The sequence below is a fragment of the Geotrypetes seraphini genome, chromosome 9, assembly GCF_902459505.1.
Source record: "Geotrypetes seraphini chromosome 9, aGeoSer1.1, whole genome shotgun sequence".
NCBI lineage: Eukaryota > Metazoa > Chordata > Amphibia > Gymnophiona > Dermophiidae > Geotrypetes > Geotrypetes seraphini.
Window position 1 is genome coordinate 117,262,108 of NC_047092.1, and position 23,336 is coordinate 117,285,443.

Consider the following 23,336-nt stretch of genomic DNA (forward strand, 5'->3'; position numbering starts at 1 on the left):
GGTCAGAAGGACAACTATCCTGCTCTGACTGGTGGGATGTACCGGGGAGGGGCCTAAAGCTCTGACTGGCTCAGGTTGCTCAAGACCCCTCATATGAGTGGGGCCTTAGGCATCTGGGCCAATCACTCGGATACACTGGGGAGGGGCCTAAGGGTCTGATTGACCCAGACACCTAAGGCCCTGCCCATGGGAGGGGTCTTAAGCAACCTGGGACAATCAGAGCCTTAGGCTCCTCCCTGGCACATCCCAGGATGCATCGGGAAGGGGAAGGCCCACCATTTTGTAAGAGGCCAAACTTTCTGAATAAGGTAGGGAGGGGTGGTTGGGTCATCAGGGATATGAGGGGAGTTGTTAGGGCGATGGCAGGAGGGAGTGGACATCCCTCCCGCTGCAGGGGGAGGGGGTAGAGTCGTGGTATTGTGCGAGCATGGCTGGAGAGAGTAGGCATCTCTCTCTCTGCCAGGAGTGGGTGTAAGGAGGTTGTGAAAGCGTGGCAGGAGAGAGTGGGTTAGAAAACTTATAAGATATATGTATGTCCCTTCAGTGGGTACTCCTCCTGCTGCCAGGGGTAGGTGTCCGGAGGTTATGCGAGCATGGCGGGAGAGAGTGGGCACCTCTCCTGTCACGATCTTTGATTTGGGTTTGGTTTTTGTTTGGTTTTTATTTAATATGCGGGTAAATTCTGTGCATCTGCTGATTGCTACCACAAGCGACTCATCTCAAGTAAATTTAGTGAGCCTACATGAATATCCACTAACCTCATTTGCATGCGGGTTCTTTTGAGAATGATTCGCATTTTTTAAATCATTACAATAGTGACTTCGGTAGCAGTCCATTGGATTTTACCGTGAAGTTTTGAGAATCTTCCCCTTGGTCTTCCTGAAGTGCCTATGGTTTGTGTAGATTGTGGTATAACAGAAGATCGAGCTCTTACAACCACTTACTGATCTCACAGTCCAGCCCTATGTGCTCCTTCAGACATAAGAATCGCCATACTGGGACAGACCGAAGGTCTATCAAGCCTGGTATCCTGACAATCATATCCTTGGTTTGTCTCCTTGCAGGTTCCCCATTCTGGCATGGGTTACAGAAACATGCCATGTTTGAGCTGAGATGTTCCTGATTGTAAGGAAGAGGACAAACCCCTGACACAGCTTTTTGGCGAAACAGGGATTCGCTGTCAGATTGTGGGACATGGCAGCGCACCAGAGACAATTATGAAGTTGATGGACTGGCTTGTGCTTTGAAGTTTGCAGCAAAGTGTTCCCCTGTTCTGTTTTGATCCTTGCTAGTATATATGAAACATTATGGGGCTCATAATCGAAAGAGAAAAACGTCCAAAAACCGGCCTAAGTCGGCACTTGGACGAACATTGTCAAAATACGTTCAAGTGCTGATAATATAACCGGGATTTGGACGTATTTATAAACGACCTAGGCCTTCATAGTGCCGCTGAATGACAAGAGTTAAATGGGACATTTCAGGAGTGTCGAGGGCGGGAGTTGGGCGGGACATGGGTTGGCTTAGACTTAGTCGTATTGCATGTACCTGTATAACCGAAAGATATATAGCACAGGATCGACGGAACTTGGACGTTGTGACTTAGACCATTTTAAACATGGTCTAAGTCACAAAAACCCACCTAAAGTGACCAGATAAGCACTGCAAACACATAATACAGACACCCACACACTACCCCAGTGATCACCGACCCCCCCCCCCCCCAATAAAAATATTAATCACAACTTGAAAATTGTGCCTCCAGAACATCATCACCTGGCAGCCTGGCATAGGAAAGCCTAGTCGTGCTGCACAAAGGCATCTTAAGTCATCTTGGGGGTGGGTTAGGGACTCATGGAGAGGAGGATTCATGCCCATAAGCCCCTGTAATCACTGCATTGATCTTGAAAGATGTGCACTCCCCTATACACCCCCAAACCCTTTTGTACTGGCATATAAGTGGCTCATGCAGCCATAAGAGCTATTGGGGTGGTAGATAAGTGGATCTAGGGGATTCTGGAGGTGGTTTGGGGGGCTCACCATGACCTATAAGGGAGCTATAGTGAGATGATGACATGGCACCCTTTTTGTGAAGTTCACAGCAGTGCCCTTTAAGGTACCCCACTATTTAGGTGCCATGTCTGGGTGTTCAGTCTATCACTTTGCAGACCCCTCCCACATTCAACAGGGCTTGTTCTAGGCATTTTTGACTTGGACGAAAAGTTGGACCAAAATGTGGCATAAAGATGGACGATTTAGCGACTTGCACGATCAGATCGGCAGGACGTATACTTAGACGATTTTCGAAATGAAAAAAAATTTGGACGTATTTTTTGAAAATGTGTCCTAAGCTGTTATTTTACTTTGGATGACTTACGACTTAAGACTAAAACGGACTTAGACATTCCTTTCGATTATGCCCCTCCATGCGTTGAATAGAACTGTGTATGGATATCAGAATGGAACTGATTCTCTCCTTGAAGGCTGATATCCTGGACTTATAGAACATTGCAGTTTCTTTTGAACTATTTAATATGTGACAAAGGGGAATTTCTTTAACCCTTGAAGACTAACAGGTTTTTTCTCCACTTTGTTATTTTTATTTGCACTTTGAGAGGAGCAGGAGGCGAGCGGAGGGGGACAGGAGAAACCCAGAAGAGGAGAAAGCAGGAGAGAAGGGAGAGAAAGAGAAGCAGGGGCAGCGGCAAGAATTAGCTCTGCCCACCCCCGACGTCAACTATCGAAGCTCCCCCTTACAAGGGGAGGAGCCAATGGCACTCAGCCATTTGGCTCTGCAGGCAGCTGAGAGGAGCAGAGAGGAGCAGGAGGCGAGCGGAAGGGGAAAGGAGAAACCCAGAAGAGGGTAAAGCGGGAGAGAAAGAGAAGCAGGGGCAGCAGTGAGAGTTAGCTCCGCCCACCCCCAACGTCATCTATCGAAGCTTCCCCTTAAAAGGGGAGGGGCCAACAGCGCTCAGCCATTCGGCGCGCATCAAAGGCGAGCGTCACAGGCGCTCGACTTAGCGAGAGCACCTTTGCGAAGGGCCTTGAGAAGGGACGAGCCACCACAGCAGACGCAGGACAAAGCAGGCACAAAGGACACACAACCAGACAGACACTAGGGACATAACCAGGTGAACACAGAAGACACAGCAGGCACAGAAGACATCCACAGGAGACCGGCAAGCAGGCAGCAATGGAAGCAGCAGACAGAAGCAGGATGTTGAGCTACCCAGTTTTCTGCACCATCTGCACCTTCTGAGAGGCGGTCTTACATATGCTCTCGATGCGGAGAACTGGAAAGCCTGAAGAAGCAAGTCAGACTCCTGGAGGGCAGAATACTGGAACTGGAGGCACTTCAAGCAGTGGAAGAAGACAGAGATGCAGAGATCATCAAGACGGAGGACACCATCGAGGAAGAAGTCTGGGAGCTGGAGAACTTCATAGAAGAGGCATATAGGGAGGCCGTGGAAAAACCAGCAACAGTGGAAATGCCGGGATACGCCTACAGAGAGTGTGGACCACCAGATGGACAGCCACCAGGAGGAAATGGGAGACACAGCAGCAATATCAGGAAACAGCAGAGGGAACCCACAAGAAGATGAACGCCAGGATGAGAGGATATGGACAGGAACGAAGGACACGGACCTACGGCTGGAGAGATGAACATACACCAAGGACACGGACTTGCGGCTGGAGAAGATAGAGAGGACAGCAATCGTCGTGGGAGACTCTATCATCAGACAAGTCGACAGCCACATAGCGGGAGGAAGACTGGATTGACTGGTGACCTGCCTACCAGGAGCCAAGGTAGAAGACATAGTGAGCCGTATCGACAGAATCGTCAACAGTGTGGATGAAGAAGATATGGCGGTGCTGATCCATGTGGGGACGAACAACGTAAGCAACAGGAACTACAACAGAGAAGTACTGAAGGACCAGTTCCGGATGTTAGGAAGGAAACGGAAGACCAGAACGCAGAGGATAGCATTCTCGGAGATCCTGCTGGTACCCAGGGCAGATGAGAAGAGACAGATGGAGCTGCAAGCAGTCAATGCATGGATGCGGCGCTGGTGTGAGGAAGAGGGATTCCACCTCGTGTGCAACTGGACGACGTTCTGGGGGAAGAGCAAGCTATTCAGGAAAGACGGACTCCACTTCAGCAGAGACGGAATGAGGCTACTTGCAAGCAACATTAAGAGAGAAGTTGAGAGGTTTTTAAACTAGGAAGGAGAAAGCCGACAGTCGACCGAGAAAGAGAGTCGATGGTTCGGGAACTGGTATACCCGGAGGATACCATGCAGGAAAATGGAGGGGAAGACTCACCAGATCGCAGACAAGACAGACCTAAAGGGACACAAGAGGGAAAGACACTCAAGAAGGGAACAGGCTGCAAACTCAAGTGTTTGCACACGAACTCAAGGAGCCTTAGAAAGAAGATGGGTGAATTAGAAGCTGTGGCACAAAAGGAAAACGTTGACATCATTGCCATCATGGAAACATGGTGGACTGATAAAAATGTCTGGGACATGGTGCTACCGGGATACAAACTATACTGCAGAGATAGAGTGACTCAAAAAGGAGGAGGCATTGCCATATACGTTAAAGAAGGAATTGAATCTACTGGAGAGAACATGCCACAACAGACAGATAAGTTAAGAGTCTCTATGGGCCAAAATTCTTGGAGCAAATGGATCGGAAATGAGGATAGGCATCTACTACTGACCCCCAGGACAGTCCGAAGAAATTGATGAAGAAACACCCTCCAGTGACTCAAGAGAAAGTTAGACAAGTTCCTGCTGAACAAGAATGTGCACAGGTAGAGCTTGTCTCAGTTAGGGTGCTGGTCTTTGACCAGAGGGCCGCCGCCTGAGCGGACTGCTGGGCATGATGTACCACTGGTCTGACCCAGCAGCGGCAATTCTTATATTCTTATGTCCCTGTTGGATAGGTTCCAGTGAATATATAGAGTATGAGTGGCTAATTATTCAGTGATTTATCGTACTCCTATATATTTTGGTAGTTCTACAGAAACATGCCCCAGGACTTCTGGTCCCATCTGCCAAACAGCAGACCTGAGAAGGTATTACATGGGTGAGAGTATTTTGTCTATATATGTCCTGTAGAGATCTCACAAACATGAGAGATTTAATAACTGTAAAACTTAATTACAATTAGTAAGGCAAAAAGGAAGCCCTTTTACCTCTCTTTTTGCCTTGGGAATCACAGGGGAAGTAGAGAGAGAAAGAGCAACTCTAAAAGTCTGTACTCTCTTTTAGACACTCTGATGCTACGTGTGAGTGTCTACTCTATAATGGCATCTGAGTGCCTAGATTCTGTTATAGAATACTAGCATAACCAGACATTGACTATAGACCTGCCCTAACTGCAGTCATGTAAATGTGGCAAGAGTACATGTAACTTACAATATTCTACAAGTTACATGCAAAAGTGCCAGTACTCAAGTTGGCCCAATGGACGTCTTTGTCGAGCGTGGAACCCAAACACCAGACCTGGAATGTTCGTCGGCTGTGGGAGGCGTGCAGACTGAAGCGTCGGACCTCTCCTTTGAGGCTACTACCTTATCTCCAGAGGAGCGGAGTCCTCTGAACCGTCATGGAGAGCCAGAGGGGGCGTGGAGGTGGAATTGGCACAGGATGTTCTCTTTCCAGCCCAACAGAGTACAGGAATCAACTCTGGAGGGGGGTCTGAGAAGCCAGTGTTACAATCATCAGTGCGATCGGAGAGGGCGGAGAGGGAGAAGCAGCAGACCCCTGAAGTTTTCCTTAAATTGAAAGGCACTTCTACTGAGGACACAGGTACTATAATTCAACCAGTGGGTCCCGGAACTGAGCTTGTACCCATGCAAGGACCCCAGGTCTTCAGTTTGGAAACATTATGGGACGCAATATCTAATTTACAGTTCTCTCTGGGGACTCAGATGCAGCATCTTACAGCGCGCTACACAACAGTGGTGTCAGAAAATCTGGACATAAAAAATAGATTATCCACTGTAGAAAATAAGGTAGATGGACCTGAGACCAGATCAAAAGTAGTCGAAACAAAGGCCTTAACATTGGTAAAGGACATTAGGAACCTTCACTTTAAAAAAGAAATGGAGAATGTGACCAGGAGATGTAATCTTCAGATCATAAATTTCCCAAAATTATTTCCCATATCCCGCACATGACATGCTCAGAAAGCACAGTTACTTACTGTAACAGGTGTTATCCAGGGACAGCAGGCATATATTCTCACGTGTGGGTGACGTCATCTACGGAGCCCCGATGCGGAAGCATTTTCAAGCAAACTTGATTGAAGATTTAAGTTTGCTCTGCTGCTCCACGCATGCGTGCCTTCCTGCTCCACTAGGGGGTGCATCCCCTCGTGGTCTCCAGTTCACTTAACTAGCCAAGAAGCCAACCTCGGGGAGGTGGGCGGGTTGTGAGAATATATGCCTGCTGTCCCTGGATAACACCTGTTACGGTAAGTAACTGTGCTTTATCCCAGGACAAGCAGGCATGATATTCTCACATGTGGGTGACCTCCAAGCTAACTGAAAAGGGATGGAGGGAAGTTGGCAATTTAAGCAAATAGATTTCGCAATACCGATTGGCCGAACCGGCCATCGCTTCTGGACAGTGAGTCCAGACAGTAGTGGGAGGTGAAGGTATGAACCGAAGACCACGTGGCAGCCTTGCAGATTTCCTCAATAGGTGTGGACCTGAGGAATGCTACGGAGGCTGCCATCGCTCGGACCTTGTGTCCCGTTACTCGACCATGCAGCGCGAGACCAGCCTGAGTGTAGCAAAAGGAGATGCAATCGGCCAACCAGTTGGACAAGGTGCGTTTGGAAACTGGGTGACCTAACCGGTTTGGGTCGAAGGACAAAAACAGTTGTGGGACTTTCCGGTGTGACTGAGTGCGTTGGAGGTAAAAGGCCAACGCTCTCTTGCAGTCAAGAGTGTGGAGCGCCACTTCTCCGGGGTGAGAGTGGGGCTTGGGGAAAAAACACAGGCAAGACAATGGACTGATTGAGATGAAAATCAGACACTACTTTAGGTAAGAACTTTGGATGGGTGCGGAGTACCACCTTGTCGTGATGGAATACCGTGAAGGGTGGGTCCGCTACCAGAGCTTGTAACTCACTAACCCGCCGGGTGGAAGTGAGCGCGAGCAGGAAAATCACCTTCCAAGTGAGGAATTTTGGATGGCATTTGTCTAGGGGCTCAAATGGAGGTTTCATTAGTTGAGCCAGAACCACGTTAAGGTCCCAAACCACCGGGGGGGGGGGGGTTTGAGAGGAGGGTGGACGTTCAGAAGACCCTTCATGAAGCGAGAGACTAAGGGATGGAGCGAGAGGGCTTTCCCTTCCAGGGGCTGATGAAAGGCCGCAATCGCACTGAGGTGTACTCGAATGGAGTTGGTCTTTAGGCCGGAATGAGATAATTGAAGTAAATAGTCAAGGACCAGAGGGACGGGGACCGACACCGGGTCCTGGCTGTGGGAGGAGCACCAGGTTGAGAATCTGGTCCACTTTTGGGAGTAGCAGGTTCTCGTCGAGGTCTTTCTAGAGGCCTCCAATATCTCCTTGACTGATTGAGACACGGGGAGAGCAGTCAGGGGGAGAGAAACCAATGAAGATTGGGATGTAACAGCGAACCCTGACCCTGTGATAGTAGAGAGGGAAACAGAGGCAGAGGCAGTGGATCTCTGACACTGAGTTGAAGTAGAAGGGAAAACCACGGCTGGCGTGGCCAGCGAGGGGCAATCAGGATCAGGGTGGCTTGTACTGTTTTCAGGTGGACAAGCGTCCGCAGTATCAGAGGAAACGGCGGGAAAGCGTACAGGAACCTTCCCTCCCAGTCGAGGAGGAAGGCGTCGGCCTCGAGCTGGTCCGGGGAGTACATCCGGGAGCAGAAGAGAGGCAGCTTGTGGTTGTGGGGGGATGCGAAAAGATCTATTTGAGGCGTCCCCCACTTTTCGAACACCTGTCGTAGGATCTGAGAGTGCAGTGACCACTCGTGTGGCTGGAGGAGGCGGCTGAGTCTGTCCGCCAGACAGTTTTGTTCTCCTTGTATGTACACCGCTCGAAGGAAGGTGTTGTTGGAGATTGCCCATTTCCAGAGGCGCAGGGCTTCCCGGCAAAGGGACCAAGACCCTGTTCCCCCTTGTTTGTTTACATAGTACATTGCTACTTGGTTGTCGGTTCGGATGAGAACCACTCGGTCGTGGAGCAGATGTTGAAAAGCTACAGCTGCGAGATAGATGGCCCGAAGCTCTAGCACGTTGATGTGGCAGTGACGGTCTTCTGCTGACCACATCCCTTGAGTGCGTAGGCCGTCTAGATGGGATCCCCAAGCGTACTCCGACGAGTCCGTGGTGAGTATCTTGCTGTGAGGTGGGGTGAGGAAGAGCAAACCTTTGGAAAGATTTGAAGAGTCGGCCCACCAGCGGAGCGATCGTTGCAAAGAAGGCGTCACTGTCACCGGACGGTCGATCGGGTCCCGGTCTTGACGCCATTGAGAGGCCAAGGTCCATTGAGGAATTCTCAGATGGAGGCGGGCGAAGGGTGTGACGTGGATGGTGGAGGCCATGTGGCCCAGAAGAGTCATCATCTGCCGAGCTGATACCGAGGTCAGCAGGGAAAACCTTCGACTCAGACTTACTAACGCCTCTAGACGCGGAGGGGGGAGGAAGGAACGGAGGCGAACCGTGTCCAGCGTGGCCCCGATGAACTGCAGGGACTGGGAGGGGCGTAGTTGGGATTTTGGGAAGTTTATCTCGAACCCCAGACTTTGTAGGTAGGTAATAGTCTGTTGGGTCGCTGAGATAACCGCTTCCCTGGACGGGGCTTTGATCAGCCAGTCGTCCAGGTAGAGGAATACCTGGAGGCCCTGGGAGCGTAAGCTTGCTGCGACAACCACGAGGCACTTTGTGAAGACCCGAGGTGACGATGCTAGGCCGAAGGGGAGGACACGGTATTGTAGGTGCCAGTCCCCTACCTGAAAATGCAAGAACTTGCGGTGAGCGGGGCGCACTGGGACATGCGTGTACGCCTCCTTCAGATCGAGGGAGCAGAGCCAGTCGCCCTCATCGATCAGGGGGTAGAGGGTCGGTAGGGAAAGCATCCGAAATTTTTCCCGTACCAGAAATTTGTTGAGGCGTCTCAAGTCTAGTATTGGGCGTAGGTCTCCCGTTTTTTTCGGTACCAGGAAGTAACGGGAGTAGAAGCCCTTCCCCCGTTGGTCGGGGGGAACCTCCTCCACTGCTCTCAGGCGAAGCAGGTCTCGAGCTTCGGAGAGGAGTAGGGGTAGCTGCGTCCGGTTGGGAGAGCAATTCCTTGGGGGGTTGTCCGGAGGAATGGCCCGAAAGTTGAGAGAGTATCCTGATGAGATCACACCAAGGACCCATGCGTCCGACGTGACTTGTTCCCAGCGAGGGTAAAAGGCTTTGAGGCGACCCCCGATGGGAAGGAGGCCTGGGACTATGGCGGAGGGGGCCCGCCCCCTTCCGCGTATCCCGTCAAAAGGACGGGGATGGTTTGGTAGTCGCAGGCGGTTGGGCCTTGGGCATGGCCCGGTGGTGGGCTTGCGGACGCTTGGGTGGAGGTCGCGAGAAGGCAGGGGTGGATTTTTGTGGGTAGCGGCGCGGAGGGGCCCTGTACGGCCTGGACACGGGCGGTTTAAGCTTTTGCCGGACGAGGGAGGCGAACGAGCGTTCGTGTTCGGAGAGGCGTTTTGTAGCCGCCTCGATAGTGTCATCGAACAGTTCTTTTCCCACGCAGGGGAGGTTAGCCAACCGGTCCTGCAAGTTGGGGTCCATGTCGACCAGGCGCAGCCAAGCTAGTGGGCGCATGGCGATAGCAAAGGCTGCCTCTCTGGAGGAGAGTTCGAAGCCATCGTATGCCGCGTGGAATAGATGGAGGCGCAGGTTGGAGAGGGACTCTAAAAGCAGGCCAAACGCTCCTTGCCGGGAGGCCGGTAGGTCAGTCTCAAAGGCTCTCAATAGTCCAATGAGGTGTTTGAGGTAGAATGTGAAGGTGAAAGTGTAGCTTTGCACCCTAGAGGCCATCATTGCATTTTGATATAGTCTCCTGCCGAACTTGTCCAGGGTTCGGCCTTCTCGGCCTGGGGGGACCGCCGCTGAGACCCGGGATGGGTGAGCCTTTTTCAAGGAGGATTCTACTAGCAGCGACTGGTGGGAGAGCTGTGGTTGTTCGAATCCCGGGTAGGGTACTGTGCGGTACTTGGCCTCCATTTTGGAGGGTACGGCTGTGACCATGTAGGGGGTCTCCAGGTTCCTGAAGAAGGCCTGTTGGAGTACCGGGTTAGGTGGTAAGCGAAGGGACTCTCTGGGCAGTGATGGCATATCCAGCTCCGCTAGGTACTCCTTAGAGTATCTGGAGTCGGACTGGAGGTCTAAGTCCAAAGCGTGGCCCATGTCCTGGACAAAGCGAGTGAAGGATGGGCGGGATGTTCCCGGGGCCCCGTGCGGGGTCGGAGAACGAGACCTCCGTCGGGTGAAGAAGGATGGGGAGGCTTCCCTCGAGTATCGAGGTTCCTGCTCCGATCCACGCTCCGAGACCGGGGAAGCACTGTGAGAGTGTTCCAGGGTCGTCGATCTTCGGCGTCTCGAGGAGCCCCTCGGAGACGATGCCGGGGTTCGGGGTACTGATCGATGTCGAATCGGTGACCTCGACCCAGACTCCCTCGGAGAATACCTGCAACCTTGGGTCGGGGTCCCGGTCCGAGAGGGAGTTCAGAGGATGCGCGGGTTGGAGAGTGATAACTCAGCCACCCTTAGTGGTCCCGTACGAGGTGTAGAACGGCCTCGTAGGGTTGGTGAACCTCGGGCCTTCTTGGAGGTACGGCGGTTCGAGGTTTCTGTCGTTTTAGCACGACGTTTTGCCCCGCGGCGGTCTGTGGAGGGAGAGCGTCTCGGGCGCCTCGGCGAGGAGTCCGAGGAGGATGGGATGTGGCGAAGCTTGCGCACTTTTCCCCGAGGTTGCTCGATGCGAGGCTCAGGCTGGTCTGGCACCTGCGGGGTCGAGGTCGAGGCCGATTGTAACTGGGCCATTGCAGCGGACAGCTCCGATGAGATCATCGCTCGGAGTAGGTCCTGGAAGACGGGCACGGACAGCATCGAAGGCATGTCCACTGCCTCGGTGCACTCCACCAGGGGCGACCTCGTATCAGAGTATTCCCGTGTGGTGGAAGCACGGCCCGAAGGCTTGGAGAGCTTAGCCGAGGCTGTAAGCATGGGGCTTCCGCCATGCGTCGACGGTGTCCCCGAGGCTGGCTTCTTCGATGTTAAGGAACCTGAAGAAGGAAGAGGGGACTTACCCGGGGCCGAGGCTTTCTGCTGTCCCGAGGGCTTCGGATTCGGGTCTCGGGGCGATGCCGAGGTATTCGGGGCCGAGGTCAAGGCCGGGGCCGACCTCGAGGCCGAGGTAGAGGGTTGGTCCGGAGCAAAAAGGTCCGCCATGCGGGCTTTTCTTTGACGGAGGGCCCGGTTCTGGAAAGTAGCGCACTGGGGGCAGGAGTCGGTTGGATGAGCCGCCCCCAGGCAGAGGATGCACCGGCGATGCGGGTCTGTGATGGAAAGAAGCCGCTCACACCGGGTGCACTTTTTAAAGCCGGTCAAAGGCCGGGACATAGAATCGAAAGTAGCCGCGGCTCGAGTAGCCACACGGCCACGGGGACCCGGAAGCCTCCGGGTCGTCAAAACAAAGCAGGAATCAAGTTGAAAAGTAAAGAATTCGCGCACAGCGACTTAATCGAGAAAAAACAAGAAAAAATCGCGGTGCTAGAAGGCAGTTGAGGCAGAGCCTGAAAAACACGACTTCTAGGCTCAGCAGAAAATTTTTAACTGGAGACCACGAGGGGATGCACCCCCTAGTGGAGCAGGAAGGCACGCATGCGTGGAGCAGCAGAGCAAACTTAAATCTTCAATCAAGTTTGCTTGAAAATGCTTCCGCATCGGGGCTCCGTAGATGACGTCACCCACATGTGAGAATATCATGCCTGCTTGTCCTGGGATAAAATACCTTACTTAAATTTTGAAAGTGCCTGAGTCTTCCTATCTGTCTCTCACAAAAATGTATTATTTGCCTTCTAGAGTTAAAGCTCAAAATCCAAACCAGCAGAATTTGTTCGCTGATAGTCTGGATTTGACTCATTTCTTAGTGCGATCAGATAGTGAAGTCCAGACTACTGCTATGCTGTTGGTACAATTTGCTATTGATTCAGATAGGGAATGGATGCTTAAAGATGTTCCACTTATATCAAAAGTTATTAGAATGTACCCTGACATATCACGTTCAACCCAGAAGAGAAGAAAACAGTTTCTCATTTTGAGACCTCAGGCCCTGAAGTTGGGTGCAACGTTTGTTTTTAGATACCCCTGCAAATGTATTATGATTTATCAAAGTAACAGATATGTTTTTTATGAACCTCAGCAGCTGTCAAAATTTATTTCCGCCAAAGGGCAAAGTGTCTTTACTACGTGAGATCTGCTACTTCAATAATAGCTCAATGAAGTAATGTTCGGGCTCTACCAGCAACATCTTTATTTTCCTTTTTTTACTAGTGGTTTATTTCAGTCAATTTGCAGTTCTGCCTTCTATATGGGGGACTAACAATACAAGCCTGGGTACTTATTTCTGTGTTAAAATTGTGAAGATATATTTGTATTTGTTAATGGTTGTTATATACTGGCATTGTATTATTTCTTTTTATTTTTGTTTGTCAAAAAGTTAAAATATATAAATAAAGAATTAAAAAAATAAAAGGGACATGACCAGGGGAGGAGAATGGGCAGGTTGTGAGTGCTCCTAAAAGATAGAATATGCCCGATATGTGCACAACTTAGGCGCAGGTATTTAGGCCTGTTTTTTGCCTGGCCTAAATGTTACTTGTGCGTACAGGCTACACATGATTCTATAAACCACGCTTAATTATTGTGCTAAGCGTTGACCTTTTCAGTGCCAAATTTTTAAGCAAAATATATAGGATCTGGATCTATGCCATTTACAAGTGTCCTTACAGAACAACACTTAGGGCTCCTTTTACGAAGGCGCGTTAGGGCCTTAACGCACGGAATAGCACATGCTAAACTGCTGCGTGCGCTAGCTGCTACCGCCTCCTCTTGAGCAGGCGGTAGTTTTCCGGCTAGCGCGCACTATAGCACACACTAATCCGGTGTGTGCACTAAAAACGCTAGCGCACCTTCATAAAAGGAGCCCTTAGTCACTTTGCTATCACACATGAATATATGTGTACACTTACCTGCAAAAATGCTGTATTGTATACATCTATGCATGTAAATTGTGCATAAATGTGGATGCTCAGTTATAGAATTGCCCTTGTAGACTTTAAATTATCAGAGATACACCGTTTCCTACTGATCTGCAAATGGCATCTTAGTCAGGAGGGAATTTTTACTGAATATAGCCTTCAACACTGCAGGGTTCAATCTGCCACTCTTACTGACAACAGGTGAGTATCTTTTTCTTGAACCCATAGGGAAGGGAAAAGTGAGAAGACTACTTACGTTAATAAGCTGACTTGGAAGCTCTGACTCATTCTCACACCCAGCTCAGCCTTATTCCAGGTACAATGTGAAAGCAGTCACATGGAATAGTTCCTTTTTCTACCAAGCTGACCTGACACTTGGCTAGCACATGCTAGTGAAATCTCTGAGTTCAGAGGGAGCAGGAGACAAAGAAAAAGGACAGAAGGGGTTCCAGGAGGTAAATGTATAGTATATGATATATTTTAGCACCTTTTTCTGATTATCTTATAACTACTGGCAGATTTCACTGCTATGACGTGTGATCTAGCATTCTGTGGAGGACATCCTGAGATATGTCCAGCTCTAATGAATGTGCCTTGATTTTCCTTTGGAATCAGAGCTCAAGGCTTCATAGCTCCAGATAAATCTGACAAGAGGAAGTTCTTTCTTAGACTCAGGAGAAATAGAACCATAGATGGACTCAAGAAAGATATAGCAGCACTAGAAAAGATTCAAAGAAGAGCGATCAAGATGATAAAGGGGATGGAACTCTCATATGAGGAAAGACTAAAAAGGTTAGGACTCTTCAGCTTAGAAAAGAGACGGCTGAGGGGAGATATGATTGAAGTCTACAAAATCCTGAGTGGAGTAGAACGGGTACAAATGGATCGATATTTTACTCTGTCAAAAATTACAAGGACTAGGGGACACCCGATGAAGTTACGGAGAAATACTTTTAAAACCAATAGGAAGAAATATTTTTTCACTTAGAAAATAGTTAAGTTTTGGAACGCATTGCCAGAGGTTGTGGTAAGAGCAGATAGCGTAGCTGGTTTTAAGAAAGGTTTGGACAAAAGTCCAAAGTCTCTTATTGAGAAAGACATGGGGGAATCCACTGCTTGCCTTGAAGCGGTAGCATGGAATGTTGCTGCGCTTTGGGTTTTTGACAGGTACTGGTGACCTGGATTGCCCACTGTGAGAACGGGCTACTGGGCTTGATGGACCATTGGTCTGACCCAGTAAGGCTATTGTTATGTTCTTATGTTCTCTGAAGTGAGAAGGATCCATTAACTACATGACACGGGGACAGAATTTGTCCCCATCTCCACGATAAACCATGGGAAACCATCCCTGTGTCATTCTTTAAGGAGAGAGGGAGGAATCAGAGTATGAATGGGCATAGCCACTGACTCTCAATCTATGCATTGAAAAATGCTGGAGGTTGAGATAGACACTACAGAATGACAAGGTATGGTTTCCTGTGGTTATCCAAAGGGAAGGGGACAAATTCTGTCCCCGTGTCATTCTCTAGGCCCAGGAGACTACTGGTAGTGCCTACAAGGGAGTGAATCAGTAAAAAGTAAGGAAGAACAAAGTCTTTATGCTGGTGAAAGAAGAGAATAATGCTGTTTTTAATGCTATTCTGCATCCAGTGGAGAAATTGTAACAGGCTGCTATTCACCATAATTGATGTATTTTCCTAATATTTGATTTTATTGGGTTATCAAATTGGAGTTCATATTACTTATCCATATGTGAAATGGACTTATTTGTATCTACAACTACTGGGGACAGGAATCAACATTATAACCAGAAGCAAGGAGAGTTGTAGAGATTAAGGGCATAGAAGGATAATTCTTTCCCCTTCCCATGTCCCCCAGGACCCATCATCCTATTGTTTGTGTATCCCTCAGAGATTGCCCCTGAACAGGTGACACATGTGATGTGTACACTGTAGTGCCATAACCTATTTTTCCAGCTAAGGACCTAATTTATAAAAGCAAATCAAGTCCTAAAATCTATATTTGCTAACTTTTGATTCTAAACCAGTGACTCAACTTTTGAGCTAATGATACAGCTCCTATAGGGGAGCTCTACACACTTTAGCCAGGTTGCTCTTAAATAGGGAATAAAAAAGGGCCTTTTGCTTGCCGTACAGGCAATTGTTGCTATAGCCTTGTTGCTATAGCCAGATGTGATTAAAAATCTAGGAGCTTATGGAAAAGTACAGAAGGAACCACATTGGTGGCATTTGAAACTACGCTGAAAGGTAGAAGAGTCAGGCAGAAATGAGGGAAGTACAAGACAAAGCCATGAAGGGTAAAGCAAAGTGACTTACCTGTAGTAGGCATTCTCTGAGGACAGCAGATATACAGTATATCCTCACATATGGGTGATGTCATCAAAGAAACCTGCCACAGACATTCAAAAAGTGTACTGTCACTTTAAATTTTAAGGACCGCTCATACTCTGCGCATGCTGATGCCTTCCCACCTGACATCAGCTCACGGGACCTGCAGTTCAGTAACAAAGCTAAGAAGTCAACTAGGGGAGGTGGGCAGGTTGTGAGAATATACACCTTGGAGAACAACTGCTACAGTTGAGTAACTTTGCTTTCTCCAAGAAAAAGCTGTTATATATTCTCACATATGGGACTCTCAAGCTGCCAGGATCATGTTCTAGGAAGAGGGTTACAGATAACCATGAACCTGGCAAAATGAAAGGGTTGTAGGGAGAGTTGGCATTTAAGAAGAGAACACATTTTGCAAAACTGCTTGCTCATACTGACTGACCCATTTGGAATGGTGCTCCAAACTGTAGTGGGAAGTGAAGGTATGAACTGAGGACCAAGCAGCTACTTTACAGAAGTCTTCAATGGGTGTAGAGTAGAGATGAGCCTTCAAGCATCAGCCCAGCCCAAGTATATGCAAAGGAAATATAGTCCACTAGCCAAGTGGAGATGGTTGTCTTGGTGACAGAACTCCAAGCCTATTAGGGTCAAAGGACAAGAAGAGCTGAGTAGTCAATCTGTGAGGCTTGGTATCTAATATAATAAAATGCTAGGCCGCACATGCGCACTTCCTATGTGTGCGCCGGTTTTCCGTGAGCTGTAGCGACACATAGGAAGTGCGCATGCGCGGCTTACGGTCTGTCCTGTTGAAAGACGCCTGCGTTCCCTCCCTTAACTTTGCCATCACCGCCTCTCTCTCTTCCTCCCTCCCCCCCCCCCCGAGACGGATGTCGGCTGCGGCGGCACAAGAATGCAGGGTGGAAGAGGCGCTTGCGCTGGGCGTGTTTCAACTACCAAAAAAAATAGGGCAAGGCGACCAGGCCAGACCAGACCGGCAAAAGTGAAATGGATTTTTAAAAAAATGCTGCTTGAAAGATAGGGCGACATCTTTGGTAAACGGAGAAATGCTCAGAAGGGCATAGGGAAAGCAGAAGGCAGGTCTGTGCAGGAGAGCATAAGAAATCAAAGTATGACATGTCACAACCAACGGATGGAACCTAAACACGGTGAGCAAGTGACGGCGTTCTCTCCCTTATCATCCCCCAGAAACATGAGGCCAAGATCAGAAATGCAGTGAATTAACATATATCCTAATCTTATTTTCTCATTTGGTCCTTCCACCAATAATTTGCACAGGTTCTTGCATTAAAATGACCTGTCCTGCTGCATAATTAACAGGCTCCGTCAGAGTAACTGGGTTTCTGCTGTTCCTTACAACAGGAGATTCATGTTATTTTTACTTAAAAGCTATGCACCCAATATACACAAGCTGAAGTAGGTGCTGATGGATGGGGGACAAAAAAAGGAAGGGAGGCCTACTGCTGGACAGGGGGAGCAAAAAAGAGGTGCTGCTGGAGGGGGGCAAAAAGGAAAAGAGGCCTCCTGCTGAACAGGGGGAGCAGAAAAGAGGTGCTGCTGGACAGGGGGGGAGTTAAAACAAAGGGAGAAGGGCTGCTGCTGGATAAGAGGACCAGTGAAGGGGTGTACTGGACACAGGGGAAGAAAAAGGAAGGGAGAATGGACAGGGGGAGCAGGCAAGGGGTGGTGGTGGACAGCCGAGGAAAACGAAAGAAAGAAATACAGAAACAGGCTAAGGAGAGAGAGAGAAATAAATAAATACAGACACACACATATTCTAGCACCCGTTAATGTAATGGGCTTAAGAGGTGCTCGCGCCGGCGCAAACAGGTGGCTGAGGCCCGCAGCCAGTCTGTGAGAAGAAGATGTGCATGATGAGCTCGCTGGCCAGAGACGAGGCGCCCACTCTCCCTGCAGGAAAGGTTCCTCGGCCAAGAACACAGCAGCCCGGCCCACCAACAGACCACCACGTGCCTGCATCAAAATCTTCAGCAAGACTGCTGGAAGGGGGCGGAACTCCTCTTTTGAGTCTGCTCTGGCAGGGAGAAGAGGTACTACTAGACAGGGGGGATCAAGTAAGGGGTGCTTCTGGACAGGGGGAGGTAATTCTAGCACCCGTTAATGTAACGGGCTAAAAAACTAGTGATCTAAATAATACGCAATTGTACATTGGAGAAACTGGACGCACTATAAAGGAAAGGCTGCAAGAGCAAAAGAGACACCACAAGCTATGCAACACAGAAAAATTAGCTGTAGCTCTCCATGAAAAAGCAACTGGTCATACAATTAGATTTGAGAACACAAAAGTCTTAGAGAAACAGACCATTGGTGGCCGAGAAGTATCAAAGAGGCAATAGAGATAGCAAGACATCTAATAACTTCAATTTAGATAAAGGGCTCTTCATAAGCAAAGCATGGCAACCACTCATCCAAAAGAAATTTAGTCCAAAATGGACTTGGGCTCATGACAACACCTTCTCCCTCCTTCTCAAAGTTTCTAGCCTCTTTCTCACCAGAATTTAAAATTGTGATCAATGGACTTTCCTACCAAAATTCAAATTTGTGACCAACATACTTTCCTGCCTCAATCACCTCAAGCCCTAGTCAATCAGGTTTGAGGAATCACTGTATATAAAAACAAACTGCAGACCTCACAGCATACCCTGAAGAAAGCCACAGCATGATGGCTGAAACACTGGCTCTGCCTACCCAGACGTGGTAAGACTTGGACAACTGCAACAATCATGATGCCAGCCATGGAAGCTATCTAGAAAGGAGTCAAAAAGATAATTGTTTCTTGGACTGATTCTGAGACTGTAATTTCTTTTGCCTCGGCCTAGGGGTTCTGTAGCTAAAGCGCGCAGGTCATTGGCGCGCCAACACCTGCGAGCAGGACGAGTGTGCGCCTCTATTTCCAGGGCTTTTACGGCTTACCGGGAGTGTTTTGAGGGGGGGGTGGAATCCCTCAGTCCAATTATAAGTAGCCTTGCTCCAGTTGGGGGGGGGGTTGGGGAGGGGAACTCCCCCAATACACTGAAAACTTCCATTCTCTCACTGTTTGGGCATTTTCAGTGTATTGGTGGAGTTCCCCCACACACACCTCCCCCCCTAGCTGGAGCACGAGCATTTATAAGTATAGTGAGGGGTTTCCCCCCACCTCCCTCAAAACACTCCTGGTAAGCCATAAAAGCACTGGAAACAGCGGCGCATAATCGTCCTGCATGCAGGTGTCGGCGTGCCATTGACCTGCGTGCGATTGATGTGCCACTCTGCCTAGGATATGGGTTGGTGGAACATGTAGAGAAGGAAGGCTGATAACAGCAACTGGAAGTGTAGTAAGAAGAATGTTTGGAGGTATTAGATTACCTGCGAGATGACTGAACTGATTGTGATGACTGACTCTTAGATAATATTGTCATATAGTCACTTATGTATTATAATTTTCGCTGTAGCCTCTTCTATACAATCACCAAAGAGGTCATCACCCTTGCAAGGAATATTGGCAAGACGTGTCCAAATCAGAGATTCAGTGCCAAGCAAGCCGGTGTATTGTAATAGCCACTATAGAGGTTCTTGATGTGACTTCAAATGTATCAAAAATGACTTTGACCATGTATTTTCTGGTATTCAACAACTTTTTAACAAGATGGTGAAATGATTTGTGCTGGTCTTAGGGAAGGTGTTGTTCAAAACTTGGCAATTGTTTTACTAACAATTTCAAATTAAAGGTCATGTAGAAATTGTAATCTAGTTTCCTATTAGCCAACATAGATGCTTGGAATATTCACCCACCAAATCGTTCCAGGGTTCTGGATTTGCTGCCAGGTGGAGTATTAGCATATGTGCAAGAGCTGTTAGCACGTTTTAGGGCAGACTCAGCTAGAGACTAGTATTGAAGTTGAGGTTTATAAAACCCAGGACAAATTTAAATTCTATAGAGGGAATCAAGCTTACAAGGAACAACTGATTCAGTAAGAAGCGTCTCCATTCTTAAAGAGAGCATCTTTCATGAGTTTGTGGAGTGGAACCTTGATGCACTCTTTAGGTCATTCTTCATAGTCTAAGGCCTCCATCAATTCTGCTTGAGGCTCCTCCTCAAGTTAATAAGGAGTTCTTGTCCCATTTGTCACACAAAACTTGTGAAAGATAAGCTTTCAGATGGAGATCTGCAATATGGAGGAGGAGATGGATCAGATACTATCCCATAAGATTCATCTACAGAGAATTCAGGGATGTGATCATTGGAATGTGGTGACAAATAGAAGTCAGTTTCATTGAAGTAATCTCATGTAGCAGATTGTGAAGGAGAGTGCTGAGTGCAGCGTCGAGAACACATCGAGGAGACGCAGGCGTACTTTGCTCCCTGGAAGACAATGCATGTCTTGTATGTGTCGATGTTTGACGTTGAGGGTGCTTGGAGCGACAAATGGACACCTCCTCAGACTGGTCTGAGGCCATTACCAATGGAGAAGAAGCATGTGCAGGCTGTGACTGCAGTAGACCAGCAAGCTCTTGGAGCAATGCACAGAGTTGATCCTGTTTATGGCACCAGTTCTGATATTGACAAAGATACAGTGGGTTCTTGTTGCACTGAGTGCCGAGGCATTAGGAACGTCAACACTAAGGGATGCCTATGAGGAGACACCAATTGAAGAGATGTGATTGGCTGTCTTTGCATTGACACTTAAGATTCTGTAGAGGCTATGGAAGCTGGGGAAGATGCTGAGGCATGTCTGGTAGGGGAGACATATTTGTGCTTCTTAGCTCTCTTACAAGGCTCTCCCAATGGCAGCAGCACAAACAATGAAGAAGTAGAGTCCCTGTGCTGTGTTGTTGACATAGGCTGTGCAGGAGTCAATGTTGTAATAGACTGAAGTTGACCATTGAGATCAGAATCCCCAGGCATGGTTAATGCTTCTGAAGTGGTATTGAAAAACTTTTCAAATTGAAGTTTCCAAGTCTTAAGTGACCTCTTCTGAATGCTAGAGCAGAGGGTGCAAGAAATGTCTCGATGGTCAGGACCTAGACACTGGATACACCAGTTGTATGGATCGATGCCTAAAATGGTCCTATTGCACTAACTGTTCCATTTGAAGCCCCTAGGTGCTTTGGACATCAAGAGGAAAACCACTGATGTAAAGTCACAGGGCTCAATGGCTTGGGGAGCCTGAGTAAAACTTATCTTGAAAATGGTTTGAGGCTCCTGGAATGAATAAAGGCTTCAGGGGCCCCAAAATGAAAGATCAAAAAAGTCAAATAAACTTTAACCAAATGGGAAGAAAAGAAAGAAAACAACTAATACTGACGAAAACTGAAGAAAAAAAATAAAAGGAAGGCACCAAAAAGTCAAATGTTTGACGCTCTGAGGAGAACTCAGAAAACCATAGCTTCTCAGCTCTGTGGAAAACTGAGTTCTGCAGGTTCTACAAGCTGACTTTGGGCAGGAAGGCACCAGCACACACTCGGCATGGATGGTCCTTAAAATTTAAAGTGACAGTACATTTTTTTGCCTGTCCATACCAGGTTCTGTGGTTGACATCATCCATATGTGAGAAAATATAATTGCTTGTCCTTGGAGAAAAGTCAGTTACAAATTGATACAGGAAATAATACGAGGAAACATGGACTTAGGGAACTACTTAAAAAAATGCAGGTACCTATCTCACAGAGTTCTCCTGTGAAGGGCTCTGAGCACACACAGGTGTAGTTGTTTAGTAAGTCAACACAGGTTCCTCCATTCAAGCATGGTATGGAATCGCATTCATTTAAATCTACAAAAGAAGATTAAGAATACAAAATATGTCACCAAATGAATCACAGGTATAGGTGCCAGTTCTGTGGGTGCTAGAGCACCCACAATAATTTTTCTTGCACTGCTCAGATATTAGAGCTGATATTTTTCCTGATGTAGAGCTGCAGAGGAATGCAGAAGTAAGGCTGTTTCCTCAGCTACTGCTCCTGCCTCTCCCTGCAGCCTACTGGTCAGATGTTCCTTAGCCAGCCAATAAGCTGCAAAGGAAGCAAGACCAGGAGCTTAGGAGACACCATTGGTCAGACAGTCCTTAGCCAGCGAATAGGCTGTAGAGGAAAGCAAGAGGGAAGGTTGACGTCTCCTAAACTACTGGTCTTGCTTCCTCCTGTAGCTATTGGCTGGCTAAGTGATGGCTGAGCAATGGGCTCATAGCAGAGAAGAACAGCAGGGAGGTCAGAGAGGCTTCCTACCTTTTGTCTACCATAGAGATGGCGAGAAATGCTGATGGAGGCACTGGGAAAGGAATCAGGAAATTAAGTTTCAAGATTAATAAAACATTTTATTATATCGCATTGTCACAGGTTCAATGCGATGATAAAAAAGCAGGGAAAGGAAAGAGCAGACACAGACCCTGATAGGTTGAGAGGGGAAGAGATATTAACTATAAAAGGGAGAATAGAGCTGAAGTGAGTACAAGCTGGGGGGGGGGAGGGCATGGATTGTCTTTATCCATCCCTCATCCATCCATGTCTGTCTTTCTCCATCCCTCACCCACTTCTCTTTGTATCAAAGAGAAGTGAGTGAGGGATGGAGAAAGACAGATGAGGACAGGGGGAAGAACTGTATGGGGTTCAAAGAGCAGGGGGCTGATATGGGATTTAGGCTGAGAAAAGAGTTCTGAGAAGAGAGAAGATCAGGTTGAAGAAGCACTAAGGAGTGAAGAGAGGGATGGAAATGGCAGGAGTGGTGAGACAAGGAAGAAAAAAAAAATAATAATTTTTTTTAGATTTTTGTGCTCCTGGTTCAAATCAATCAGCTGTGCCCCACAACTGAGCGAGCCCAAGAATTAATGAGTAGGAGATATAATATTACTAATTGCATTGGGTAGCTGCTGGTATCTGCTCTTTTCTTCCAACCTTGCAGTCACTGGGGGTAAATAAGGTATTTCATTAGATGGATGGGGAAAGGAAAGAAGGTTATGGAATAACATGAACTGAAAATCTCCCTTTTAAAACTTACTTTCTCTTGGCAGCTCTGATATTGAGAGGAGCTATAATCAGAGATTGAACTAAGGGGGTATGGAAAGTAACACTGTTCCCATTCCTCATAAAAATTAAAAATAATTCCCATTACATTTCTGAAAGCCCTTCTGTTATATTACTTACAAAAATGTTAAAAAAAACCTCCCCAAGAAAATAAACAAACCAGGGATTGATCCTATGGCACACTACAACCCCTTTCTTTCTCAGTATTGTTGCAGAACTATGTCTTATTTCAGAGCTTCTTGATAGTTCTCCCTGCAGCATTGCATGTCTATGTTTTGATTTAGAGTTTCTACCTATTACTGCAGTAATGCATGCATATGTCCTATTCTAGATCTCCCTCCTGTATCTGGATTCTACTGCATACATGTCCTGTTCACTAATTCCCTCCTATCTCTCCACTACTCTGTGTTTGTAGCCTGCCTTAGAATTCTCTCTTTTCTCTGTCCATCTTAAACCAGGTGCAGTAACTAGAAAGAATCTGTATGTTTTCAATTCCTTAGGAAATTTCCCTTTGAAAATTTCCCAGCATGCCCAATGTACTATATTCCAGCCTAATCTACAACATACAATCACGAAAGTCAATGCTGAGGAAACCATCCGTCACCTAAGAAGCTAGTTGCCAGAGGCCAGTTGCAAACCCTATTCTGCCAATTAGCTT

At 47.8% G+C, this 23,336-nt stretch overlaps 1 protein-coding gene across 1 annotated transcript in view; it reads right to left on the reverse strand.

Moving 5' to 3' along the window:
• SNED1 (sushi, nidogen and EGF like domains 1) overlaps window positions 1–23,336 on the reverse strand; it is a 1,138,259-nt gene that overhangs the window by 708,784 nt on the left and 406,139 nt on the right. Inside the window, exon 8 of the mRNA XM_033958723.1 lies at window positions 21,319–21,432. Coding sequence (XP_033814614.1) covers window positions 21,319–21,432 — 114 coding nt within the window. The remainder of the gene's footprint in view (window positions 1–21,318; window positions 21,433–23,336) is intronic.